The sequence below is a fragment of the Gobius niger genome (assembly GCF_951799975.1).
Source record: "Gobius niger genome assembly, chromosome: 22".
Classification (NCBI taxonomy): Eukaryota; Metazoa; Chordata; class Actinopteri; order Gobiiformes; family Gobiidae; genus Gobius; species Gobius niger.
In genome coordinates, this window is record NC_136873.1 from 8,278,285 (window position 1) to 8,291,198 (window position 12,914).

General features: G+C 42.4%; 1 protein-coding gene across 2 annotated transcripts; it reads right to left on the bottom strand.

Moving 5' to 3' along the window:
• Positions 1 to 863: 863 nt before the first annotated feature.
• On the bottom strand, positions 864 to 5,741 carry LOC306981465 (myosin-7-like). 2 transcript variants are annotated; one of them, XM_079581074.1, is made up of 5 exons: positions 5,626 to 5,741; positions 5,389 to 5,540; positions 4,049 to 4,130; positions 3,842 to 3,948; positions 864 to 1,033 (listed from the first exon to the last, which is right to left on the bottom strand). In XM_079581074.1, the coding sequence occupies exons 1-3, from the start codon at positions 5,737 to 5,739 to the stop codon at positions 4,106 to 4,108; spliced, it is 291 nt and encodes a 96-aa protein (XP_079437200.1). In that variant the 5' UTR covers positions 5,740 to 5,741; the 3' UTR covers positions 864 to 1,033; positions 3,842 to 3,948; positions 4,049 to 4,105. The 2 variants fall into 2 exon arrangements, with proteins under 2 accessions (XP_079437200.1, XP_079437199.1); XM_079581073.1 differs by having other exon boundaries at positions 3,842 to 4,130.
• Positions 5,742 to 12,914: the final 7,173 nt, after the last annotated feature.

Here is a 12,914-nt window from a genome sequence, read left to right on the forward strand (position 1 = left end):
CGCTCGTCTATACAGCGTTCTATACAACAGAACGCTGTATAGACATGTATTCTTGTTTCGCCCCTTAAGGGTCTCGTTCGCCCTGTCGGTTTGTATTTTCCCAACAATGACCAGTTCTATGCATTATCCCGCTTATTATATTATTTGCCAACTGAACAACCACAAAAAACTTCATACACTTTTATGAAGGCCGAAAGGTTAACAAAGAAAAAGTTCCCACAAGTTTGTGTGTTGCAGCAAGGCTAGATTGATGTTAAACTGTTTCATGGATTCATGGAAATGTGCAAGAATTATTCAAACAAAATTAGGCATGTGCATAAATTTAGGCACCACAAAAGAAAACTTAACTCAATATTTTGTGCACCTCCTTTTGCAGAAAAAACAGCCTCTAGACGCTTTGAGTGCCTAATATAGGTGGAAAAGCGCTATATAAGTTGAGACCATTTACCATTTTTACCATTTACCATTTCTATAGCTTACAATTAGAGTCTGGATTCTGGCTGATTCTAAGCTGTAACAGGAGAGAGGGATGTTGCTTCCTGTTTTCAGGCTGGTCTCGCATCTGTGTCCGGTAACCGTCATGATCTCTGGTTTGCAGGCCTGCTTTTGACAGTAGCTGCACAGCTGTTCTGCGCAGGCTGCGGTTGGTGTAGGGCCTCGAAAGTGCAGCTGCCTTGCTGATGTTTGGCATCATTTGTCCAAGTGCATTATGTCCCATGGGCTCCCTGGTATACCAGATGTTCTGCAGGGTGAGGGTCTCCTGTAGCTTTCTCAGAGGGTGTAGGTAGAACGGAGTGGCGTCCGGTGGGCAATGGGAAAGATACTTTTTAAAACTTGTAACTGGGCAATCTGGGTTGGTTGGCTCAGCAATAGGGGTGTGTATCGTCTTGTCTCAGGCTTTTCCATGGTAGAACTCTTCCTGAGTTTCTCTAACTCTCACTAGATCAGTGTTTCTCAAACTTTTTCAGCCCAAGGACCACTTTAACTTCCTTTTTCTGAGGACCACCTAACAGAATCCCACTCCAGCACGCCCCTAAAAACAACAAAATAGGAAGGATGAGCTAAATAGATGTTTAATATGCAACCATTTCAAGTCAAAAACAAATTATTCAAACACAAATGCAATAAGATCAGAAATTCTTATATGAATTTCATTTTATTTGAAAAAGTAAATGTGAAATGAGCTGCAGCTTAATATGAACAACAAAACATGTGCAAAAAAGCTACTGAACAGCCTACAGGTCCCACTTAATGTCATAAAAGGAGCCAATAGTTTCAAACTGAGGTGGTGGGTATAGGAAGTCTATGGTTGTAACTATGGAACAAGAAAATGCTGAAAATAATGCTGGGGAAAAATGTGGATTTTACACTGGTTGGTTTTCAGTCAAACCAACCAGTGTAGAAAACCCAACTTCACAGTTGTACAGTATTGGGAAGGGCATGAGCACTTTGGATGTAGGTCACGCAAACTCGTGCACAGACGCACATGCCGTGGAAAATAGGAGACATTTGGCTCCACAAAAGCGTTCTCTGGATCACAAGCAACAAAACGCTGCTTATTTAATGAAAATCCGTCGCATATTGATGTGAAAAACCTGCTGTAAAGATGATAGAATGAGTCGTGGCTGCAGACAGTGGACGCACGTAAGGCCGCGGTCGACCCGCCCCAACATCAAAGGACAATTGTATGACCCGATCTGCGGGCATGGCTGTGGAGACCGCAGGGGAACCCGCAACCTGCGCATCGTACGCACTGGCGTTCTGCCCCAGCCATGTGAGAAATCCTGACAAACAGGATGAGGAAAGATAACGCACGGTTCTGATTCGGTTCTGAGAAGTGCGATCCGTGTGCATCCATAACACTTCCAGCTCTGTCCCTCAAAAAGGAAAGACTTCGCCCTGGTCACAATGCACTGGTCACTCTTAAAGTTTGATCAAATAAGAGATAAGATAAGAGTTGGCCAACACGGCTCAACTCCCTGTGAGACGTGCGCTGTGTAGGGGTCGAGGAAACGGGGTTCGCAGACCACTATTGCTGCACTAGATTCTAGTGTTACTCAAGCGGGCTACGCTGCCATCTAGCAGGTGGGAGTAAAAGTACAGGACCAAAGCGAGACGCTGCTATGAATATCGATATGGGTGCTATATCGGCAGATCGATATTTTTCAACACCCCTACTCAGCAAAAATGCACCCGCGATACATCTGTTGCATCGGATCCCTGGTGTCTTTGTGTTCAGATAGCCCTATAGACCTGTAGGTTACAGATGCACAACGTAAAGTAAGGAATGCCAAATTAACAATTTCAGGTTGTATTACAGCATGAGGTCTAATTTTAGGAATTTGATGTTTTGTGCTGAATTAAAAGACACATTGTAAAAAAGCAGGCAAGATCAGCACAACAAAGTTTGGAACAAAAGCCATTTCATATTTCTGAGGTAAAATCTCCTTCGTGTGAATGTGTTTGAAAAAGGTTCATACTGTCTTCTTCGTTGAAACTATTATAGATTGTTGTTTTAGTCAGACAGAAGGTTTGTTTATCTGCTTTATAGTTTTGATCACTTGCAGTAATCTTCCTCAGAAGAGTCACCTGGTGGTGAAAGTGTCGTAGACGCCGGCGCGTACGCCTTCTCCCGTCCTGTCCGTCCTGGAGGAGGCGTCAAGGGGCTTTTACCTACTGAGGAAGATCACAAGAAGTGATTGAAATGAGTAAAGCAGGTAAACAAACCTCTTACTAAAAGATCGATCTATAATAGTATAGAATGTGGCCTAGTTTACATGGACTTATTAAGGTTAATGTGGCCAACATAACCTCCATCATCCTGTCAATGTTCCTGAACAAAACCACTCTTTTCAACACATTATTAAGACATTAAAGTGCAGATGTAACATAGTTGGGGAGAGGCACGTGAAAGGGACGCCCCAGAGCTGAAAACGTTGAGAACCACTGCCCTAGATATCTTGAAATAAATATTCAGCTAACTCTGATTACAGACCTTTACATGGTTCAGTACGGACTGTGGAAAAGATATCAGATTTCTGACCCATCTTGGGATTCGATTACTGCCCACCCTGACATTAAACATGTTAGTTTAATGTCAGAGTCAAAGTGTAAAAGTAGAAAGGCATCTGCTGTGTGAGGTTCATGTGTCAGTCAGAGCTGATGCTCGGTTATACTTAAGGAGCAATTCTCGGCGCTTGGACTTGATTTTTCATTTTTTACCATCTGCTGGACCTGTCTGAGGAGAGCACTTTTAAATGTGCTTATTGAACTGTAAGTTTGTAGTAATGTTTGTACTTTACGCTTGACTGATTATCAAATAAATCATGCTAGAAGATGCTAAACTGTCTTGATGTGATTTGTAATAATTGTCAATAATTTGATGTCATTTATATTGTTGTGTTCTTTATATTCTTTTGATTAGTGACAGCAGAAGATAATGCTAACTCTGTTTACTTCTACATTTAATATTGTAATTCTTGGTTTAATTGTTGATAGAAAGTCACGTGTGTTTAAGGTTAAAGGTACAAAGGCAAAGAAAATGATATTGACAACAAGTAAAAGAGATATTTTGTAAGTTTGCAAAGTGAGGTGAGAGTGAGTGGAATTTGATAGTCAACAAATCCCTCCCCCTGCTCCTGATTGGACCAGAAAGACACTCCTAGAACAGGATCTTCAAAAGTAAATGATAAAACTTCTCCCCCCTCCCCTCCTGATTGGACCTGACAGGCCGGTTCAAAGGAAAGCTCGTCTCATTGGTCAAAGTGAGGGCACCTTCTGCTTAGTGTCTGAAATCAGCAAAGGGAGAGACAGTAAGAAACAAAGCTGATGAAGTCCTTACCTCTCCATCATCACGGCTCTTGACTCTGAGCTTGTTGACATAGGCCGATATCCACACGCTCTGGAGCTTCTTCAACTTCAACCTTCCTGAGCCTGGACATGCTCCTCCTGTAAGATTTGTGTCAAAACAATATTCCAACCCGTTCAATAACATGTCATGAATGTGTGATATATGCTGTTGTTGTAATATTGATTTGAATTGGCATACAGCCTCCCCTGCTCGTCTCTTTAAGCTGCAGCTTGTCCACCACATCCTGGAGTCTGGTCACATTCTTCTTGTCCTCTTCAGTCTGTAAAAGAAACAACAAACATGTGTCACAATAAATAAATACCTTAATCTCACACCACAGAGCTGATTATCGACATTAATTGTCTTGGTTTGATGATGTTAAGAAAACGTTTTGTTCCTTTTTATGGAAAGAGAAAACCCCCAAATAAGCTTAAAGAAATTATCTTTGCAAAGAGACCAAGGAGGTCTCGGTATCCCAGATATCTTTCATTATTATATTGCATTCAATGCTAGATATGGTCTGATTTGGGGCTGCAAGAAGGCACGGGAGGACGGAAGTTGGGATTGGCTGGAGGAACAATTATTGAAAGAAAATAATGTATCCTTTTCACTACCATCACTATGGCACCACCCATACCTACACGCCAAACTGGATAACCCTATTGTGCGACTGACTTGTAAAACTATAAAGAAAGTGCACCAGAAAATGAGTAATGCAAATATATGGCATAATATTGCTATTACAGCAGCAGAGAATCCTTTAACAAATAAGGTGTGGAAACATAATACACAACAAATCTCATCAAGGCTCATTGTTGTCCTTCAAGAAAGCAAATATAGCCTATGTACAAATGCCTTTCTGCAATATGCCCAAATAGCTTCAATCTGCTCCAAGTTACCTGAACAATGTTATTATTATGATAGTGAAATGGACAATAAATGTAGAGAGTTGACTGTTAATAAAGGGACTGTTTCTGGTCTATATAAATTGCTCAATTGTTCCGATCGTACTGTAAATAAACGTACACAATCACTGGGAACAGGATGTAGGCCAAATAATACCCATGTCAGAATGGAAACCAATATGGAGGAACATAACGAAAATATCCAAATCAGTGAGACTTCGGATGATACAATTTAAAACACTGCTTATGTAACACCAGCCAAACTCAAAGTAATAGATCCGTATGTTGCTGATTTATGCTGGGGAGGTTGCGGTCAAAAGGGGAACACTAATCCACATGCTATGGTGTGGTCCTGAGATCAATCATTTTTAGACGCAAATTTGCCCAGCTACCTGTTAAGTGGGACACAGAGATGCTCAAACAAAAACTTTGTTATAGCACATGGCGATGTCTTGTGAATCCCCTGGTTTTTGTCTTGTTCTGTCTTATATGGTGTTTTGTATGTCTCGCCTGTCTTTTTGCTTTTTATCCTTGTAATATGTCCGGTCTGATGTTTAGTCCTTCGTGTTTTGCCTTTTATGTTGGTTAATTCAATAAAATGTTAATAAAAAATGAATAAAAAAGAAGAAATACCTGGCAGGTCCTTGTTGGACCAAATTTTCCAATAATATTTCAGACACTCGGTGCTGCAGGTCCTTGACAGTGACCTCCAGGTTCTTCTTCATCCTCTCCAGATGAGAGCTGGTGTCCTGCTCCTTCTTCAGCTCCTCAGCCATCATGGCGGCCTGAAATGTTTTCACAGTAAGTTCATTCTGCCATAAACAGTGTACTGTTGTACAGTGTACTCTGCTGTTGGACATGTGAGCTCACATCAGTGAAGGCCTTTTTGGCTTTCTCTTCAGCATTTCTTGCTTCCTGAACTGAGTCATCCACTTCACCCTGAACCTGGACCAGATCAGACTCCAGCTTCTTCTTGGTCTTCATAAGACTGGTGTTCTGTTAGAATAATAACAACATTTCGAGACTCCAACCACTGAGAACAGAAGACGACTCGAATACCTTCATTGAAAACATAAAAAAAAGAATAAACAATTACTTTTGTTGCCTTCAGTTCGTTAGTTTTGGTTTATTTGGGCAGCAAAGTCCTCGATAAAGAAATTGAATAAGTACTAGTATAACAAGGGAGCGGGCGGAAGATGACTTGTCAATGCCTTCCCACCGACACAACCGCACCACAACGCAGAACAACCCAGAGTAGGTCTTTTGAGTGAGATTAAGATGAGCATTGTACTGACATTTATTTGTCTATCTGTCCTCACATAGATCCGTGATGCAGAGAACTCTGTGAGGATAAACTCGACACATAAAGCCCATGAGGTGAGCCCTCACGGCCATGTCTTCCGTTCTGCTGCACACATTTGATCAACATAACATGGTGATTGTGCTATTGATCTAGGGCAGTGTTTTTCAACCACCGTGCCGTGGCACACTAGTGTGCCGTGAGATATTGTCTGGTGTGCCGTGGGAAATTATCCAATTTCACCTAATTGGTATAAAAAGATATTTTTTTAAGACCAATTAATAATGTGCTGTTATTGAGTCTCTGAGCTGTCTAGTGATCGACAGAGTAACCATGTTATATGTTATCGCCGCAGGTAGCTCATTTCTTTGAGACAAGAGAATTAGTGATGCATGGATGCGACAGGTGTGAGAGTCATTGTGGCTGACAAGACTATACGGTGTTCCTATTTAAAACATTTTGATGAGACTTTATATTGTGAATATAGGCTATGCAGAGTAATTTTTTTTTTTTTTACATTTTCTGCTGTTGGTGTGCCTCGTGATTTTTTCAATGGAAAAAATGTGCCTTGGCTCAAAAAAGGTTGAAAAACACTGATCTAGGGAACTACCAAAAGCTTCATAACCATTCAGAGTGGCCACTGGCTACACTCCTCTACCCCTCTCTGCCCCTACTGTCCGCTCCATTCCTAACATACGCCCCTCGTGCCATCATGGATTTACCAGCATTCGTGCCGCCAGTTGCGCTGCCTCCCTTCCAAGTTGTAAATGGCATCAACTGTATAGTTGCTGTTTGTGTCATGTTTTTTATAGTACGGTAAAAATCACATTGGACCAATAACAATCCCCCATGTAATCAGTCGATGACAAGAAATGTTCATTAAAACTGGGTTTTTTGTTCTTTCCAGTCGCAACGCTCCAGATCAGGGGTCACTAAGTTTATTAGAGCTGAGGGCTATTTTTAAAGCATTAAGTCATTTAAGGGCAACCAGTTAAAAATACATCCCGAAGACTTAAAGTCAAACAAATTCATGCTTTAAAACAAACACTGGGTCTCAAGTCTCAAATAACTATATTTTTAGAATCAAGACGTAAGCAATTGAACAGTTTTATTTATAGATAAAGTCTAAGGGCGACTGGAGAAGCCCCGAAGGGAACTGGGGGAACGGTTGGTGACCCGTGCTCCAGTTACACATGCCGTGGGTAAGAGCTTGGGTCCAGATTCTCCTGAAAGTTTGTGTATCTTAATGAACCGGTCAATTCTACAACTTCTCCTTCAGTTTCTACCCTATCTTTTAACAACTTTACAATTGAGCTACATCTCTGCATCATCCACCACAAAGTGTACGCTTATCTATCAAACTGTTCCACCTCTGCGTCTGCGCTCAAATAGTTAAATGGTGGCGTGTTTATTTTACTTTTAGTAGTAAACTAATGTCATGGTGCAGTGTACTCACCCTCAGGAGCCTATCAGTCCTCCCACAAAAGCAGAGCGGCTTCTTTTATAGAAGGGGGAGGGAGTGTGTGGTCAGCACCGTCTCTCTGTTTGGTCATGAACTCTCATCATCCTGTCATTCATTGTGTCGCACTGCCCTTTTATTTTACTACGACTCTCATGCCACCATCTTGCTTTAATGAATCAAATAATTATATAAACATTACAAAATAAAGGATCTTTTTCCTCACGTCATCAGATTTTTTTTCCATCATTTTTTTGTTGGGTATTCAACTCATTTTTGTAACTTTTTTGGCATTTTTTGTCAATGTTTTTTTTATTTTTTTGTCAAATTTAAAAAAAAAAATGTGTGAAATTTTTGTCACATTTTTGTCATTTTTGGTCATTTTTTTGTAATTTTTTATTCACATTTTTGTCGTTTTTTTCGTCCATTTTTTATCAAATTTTTGTAATTTTTGGTCACATTTCCATCATTGTTTTCGTCTCAGTTTTGTTGCTCTTTTCACAGCTTTTTCCCAGAAGCTTTTGGACTGGGGAAAATGTGCTCCGTTCAGGTGGAAAATGTGCTCGGTTCAGGTGGGAGGTAAGGGGTTAATATAAATATAGCAAATCAAAAAATCGTATCAATATAAGAAAAAAGACTGTCAAATACCTACAAATAAGAGCGCCATCTGCTGTATTTTAAGTGCACATACCTTCTTCTAATCTACGTCATCACTAAAGAGCGTTCTACGGTTGCTAAGGTGTCGCTAAAGTCAAACCGCAAAGTCAGACGCAGGTGAAAAAAGCACGTATGAGATCCATCTAGTTTAACTGCGAGCCTTTGTCCTAGAACTACATTACCCAGGATGCTCGGGAGCCCCATGATCTACTACGAGGCTTTTGATTGGTGGAGCTTCACGTTCCCACTCGTGTTTATTTATTGTAATTTAGAAAACATATTATAAACAATGTATCAAACATAATGCAGGCAGATAGTTGATGTTTTATCCAGATCTAACACTGATAGTAAGAAAAACGTCAGATGGATCAAAAAAAATGTTCCCAATGATCCAATTAAACTAACCACCATCATTTTTATTTCTATGAGCAGGATTCAGATTGTTTAATAGTGAAATAATATAGAACTTGTGTCTGCAAAGTAAAAGAAACTGGCCGTGTTTGCTAAAAACCTGGTTGCCTTGACCAGCGGGCGCGATGTCGCAATGGTTTTTGGGATACGGAGTTTCTATAGTCAGGAAGTGAATGATGTCACAGCCTTGTACCTTTGCCTTTTCTTCAACATGTCGTCTTCTTTTTGGATTGAAATCAAACATTTTATGGTCACGAATTGCTACAGAGCTGAGTTTTTGCGATGACGTTAAACTCTTAATATTTGAATTTTTGGAAAATCGACGGTCGTGTAGACGGGGATTTTTTGCTTCCGGACCGGAGCAACAAAACCGCGAGGGGCGGGACTGTGGAGCTCTATATTCGTCATTACATGATAGGAGATCATTAATATTCTTAGTGATTTAAACATATGTCACTCGAGCTTCAGATTAAAGTGTAGGTTTAAGCAAGTGAGGTTATTTCCTCGTAATTAATTTAACATTATTGCTATGGGAACGGAAGACAGTTTTTTGTTTTTTCGTGCTGTATGGTCAGCCATTTCATTGGTCAGTTCTAAAGATGCATTTTATAGTCGATAGTGATTGGCTGTTGCTTCGTAAGGGGGTGTGTCCTTGAACTCGAGGGACGTGTTCCTTGAAAGTTCGGGGAGACATCTTGGCTGGAGGCGTTTTCCTCCCGGAGCAGTGGACGTTAGTGACGTTAGTGACGTTCACGAACCTCGGCGACCCGGAGCGGGAGGCTCGTAGACGCCGACTAGGACTCGTGAGTCGCCCTCACCGAGGCGGGAAGGTTCGTGCGTTAGAATCGTTCGTGGGACCGGAGGAGCCATGGGGACCGCTGTGTGGACGGACGTTAGCGAGGCAGAAGCAACCGCGGGCTAACGTTGAGCTACCGTTACCGCTCCATTTCAACGCACTCAAGCCACCGGACCACGGAGACCGTTTTCTCGCAACGCACTCAAGTGTCTGAACCTATGAGAGGGTTCGACCTCCTGAGCGGTTAGCACGAGTAAAACAAGGCCTGCAACGAGGGTGCTTTGACTCCGGTCGGACCGTCGGGGAGCTCCGGAGCCGTGAGTTCTGTGTGTGTGAGTGAGTGAGTGAGTGAGTGACCCCACGACCGTTAATGTACAGCTCAGACCGTGTGTGTGTGCGCGTGAGAGAGAGTTCGCGCCTTTTGTCTGTTCCAATTTTTTCATTTGTAAATGTAGTTTGTTGGTACAAAGGGCCTGGGTACATATGCAGTTGTATCCACACACTACGCGCTCACGTAGGCCTGATGTGTGACTGCCTGCACCTCAGGGCGGCAGGTTTTTCATTTTATTTTCACCTGTGGCTAGTCTAGTTGAGACACTTGTTAGTTTTTTCGTTGAGACACTTGTTCTGGTTTATTATTAGTTCTTTTTCTGGTTAAATTTCGTTTACTTGAAGGCCTTTTTTTTTTTTTTGGGCGGTGATGATGGTGAGGAACTCTGACCCGTGGTGTACGTCAAGTGACCGCGGTATGGCGGTAATAGATGGTTTTCCGTTTCTCGATCCACAGCAGCGGCCGCCATGTTGCGTGGCATTTGACAATGTTTATGCACGACTCGCATGCACATTTAATGAATAATTGTGTCTACTGCGGGCGTTCTGTTGTCGCTAATGTTTTGTATTTAACTCACAATGAGCCATGTGATGGGTAGGCTAACATAATCATAACAGTAAAAGGCGTAGGCCTTAGCGTGCGCTTAAACTTGTTCATCGAACCAAACAAACAGCCGTCATGTGAGCGGATAAACCATGAGAAAAGGCTGTATTTATAACGTGTATCAGTGCCAATCTATGCTGCTTTTACCTGCGTTTACGAAGAGAGTAACAGCAGCCGACTCACTCTCGCCTCACCCGGCCTTCTCCTCACACTCTCCCCGGCCGCCTCTCACTCTCACCGGGTCTCACTTTACGGGGACGGCCTGTGCTTCCTCCGTGATTTGTCTGAGTCTCATTTCTCTGCTAGCTGCTAACTGTACCCTGGTTTTGTTTGACAGCAGCATGAAATAATACAAGTCTACTATGAGCTCATCGTAGACTTGCTTTATTTCATGCTAGCAGCTCGCCCCGCTGTCAAATCTGTTTGATGCCACTTTCTCTCATTTATCTGTCAGATAAAAGCTGACAGACCCTGGCAAAACCAGGGAACATCAGCCAAGACATGAGACTCAAACACAGACACAGAGCGGAATAAGCACAGGCTGCCCCGTAAAGTCAGACCCGACACCCGGGACGAGCGTTCGGCGGCCATAGTTTAAATCTCTCGTGCAAAAGTGTTTCCGTTTCTGTTCCTTAGTGATGAATTACTTTTGGGATATTGAGACGTTTTCTCTTGGTCGTGTCGGGATCAGCCCCACACAACACAGGTGTGAGCACTATTTCTTCACCATGTTATCAATGATTTGTGACACAAACAATTAGACCCTTGACACACAAGATGGCGCCATATGGAACTGTGCAGGAAAACTATCTATACGGTTACGTACAGACACTTCCGGTCGAGCGCAAAGCCCATTCGTTTAAACGGAGAACGAGGGAAAATGTTCTCCGCTCAAAACTGTGTAGTGGATTGATTTGTGTAAAATGTCCAATGTTCAACACTGCACCGTCTGTATGCGGTCGCTTTGTTAACATGTAGTAACTGATTTTATGTGGACTTTTCCAGCCCCATGTTGACAGATAGGAGGAAAGGAGTGGGCGCAGTTCATGACGGGTCGGTGCCCAGGCGAACCTCCGGAATAAGGTGAATAACGCCGTCTGTGCTGTGCTTACCTGACTGACTGAAGGCATGCGTGAAGACCAGACGGATACAAAAGAACTCGCCTAAGGTAAGAACATTTCTCAGTATGTAAAAACGGTGGCCTATTCCTTTAGGCTTCGGACTGTTACAGTCCTGTAAGTCTTTCTTGATGAGGACATCAAAACCTTTTAGAAGGGGGAGGTTGTAGCCCGGTGGAATATTAGGGCCTTACCAGAACAATACGCCGAATTTACACCAGGAGCTGTTACTGGATGTGATGCAGCGTCAGAGCAGCTAAAGCTACGCGTGTGTTTCTTTGTTCTTCCCCAAATCACTTGGAATAATTTTGCCTATAAAAGTCGGTAAGTAATAACATTTCTAATTATACATCATACATTTTGCTAGTCGTACATCAAGCTCTGCCAATTTATTGAATTATTGGTAGAAGAAGTGAGGAGACAGGAGAGACAACAGACCAGGCGACTGACTATGGGTACATCCAATAGGTTGCGTTCATGTAACGTCACAACATTCTAAAGAGCCTATGGTTTAAAATTGAGGTGGAGTAACTGACGGTAACTGTGGTAACTGTGGTAACTGACAAAATGCATATTTTGATGTGTTTGTTTTTTGGCTCATATCTCAGTCATTACTGGAGGAATCCACATGAAACTGTCACAAAGTTCATCGTCTCCTCTGTCAGCACATATGAACTAATGTCCAATTATTTTCTCTGAAAAACGTCAAAAAGTGGTGACAATATGCGAAAACATGACTGTGATGTTGTCCAATAGAAAGGACTTTCAGACATAAAAATAATATCACAGGTTTGTGAATGCAATCACGATCATGAGGAAAACATTTGTCAATTTTCGTTTTGAAGCTTTCTTACAAAAACTGTATTTCTCCCATAGAGTTTTATTGGCCCCGCCCTCCATCTGACATTATGACATCATCACATTCTAAATGTGAACCACCTATTAACCAGCAGCATCATCAGCAAGGTGACTTCTACCACCTTGTGGCCGAGCTGAGGGTTGACAGCCAAAGACTCCACCAATATTATAGGATGAGTGCTGAGCAAATGGATCACCTCCTCTCCTATATTGGACCAGAAATGTACAGGCAGAGCACCAACTACAGGGCTGCAATTGAGCCAAAACAAAGACTTGCTGTTGCTTTGAGGTAAGCAGGAATACACACAAACATGCAAACAAGAACATCTTTATTGCAATGTGAAGAATAAACTTCTTTTTTCTTCTATGTTTTACAAATCCTGAAAGGTACTGTGCTTAGTAGCGCCACTTTGCTCCCATCTCTGATCAGACAGCATATGCATCTTTGATTGCCTTTGTTGGGGGTGACACAGAGACCTGCACGGGACTGGATTTCAATCCCGTTCCCGTCTGCTCCTGACGCCCCCCGAGTCTCCCGCGGGAGTGTCCTCCCCTGGCCGCCCGGGGAGTCTCATGGGTCCCGACAAGTCCCGAGTTTTTAAAAGGCCAGCGCCTGTTTGGGCGAA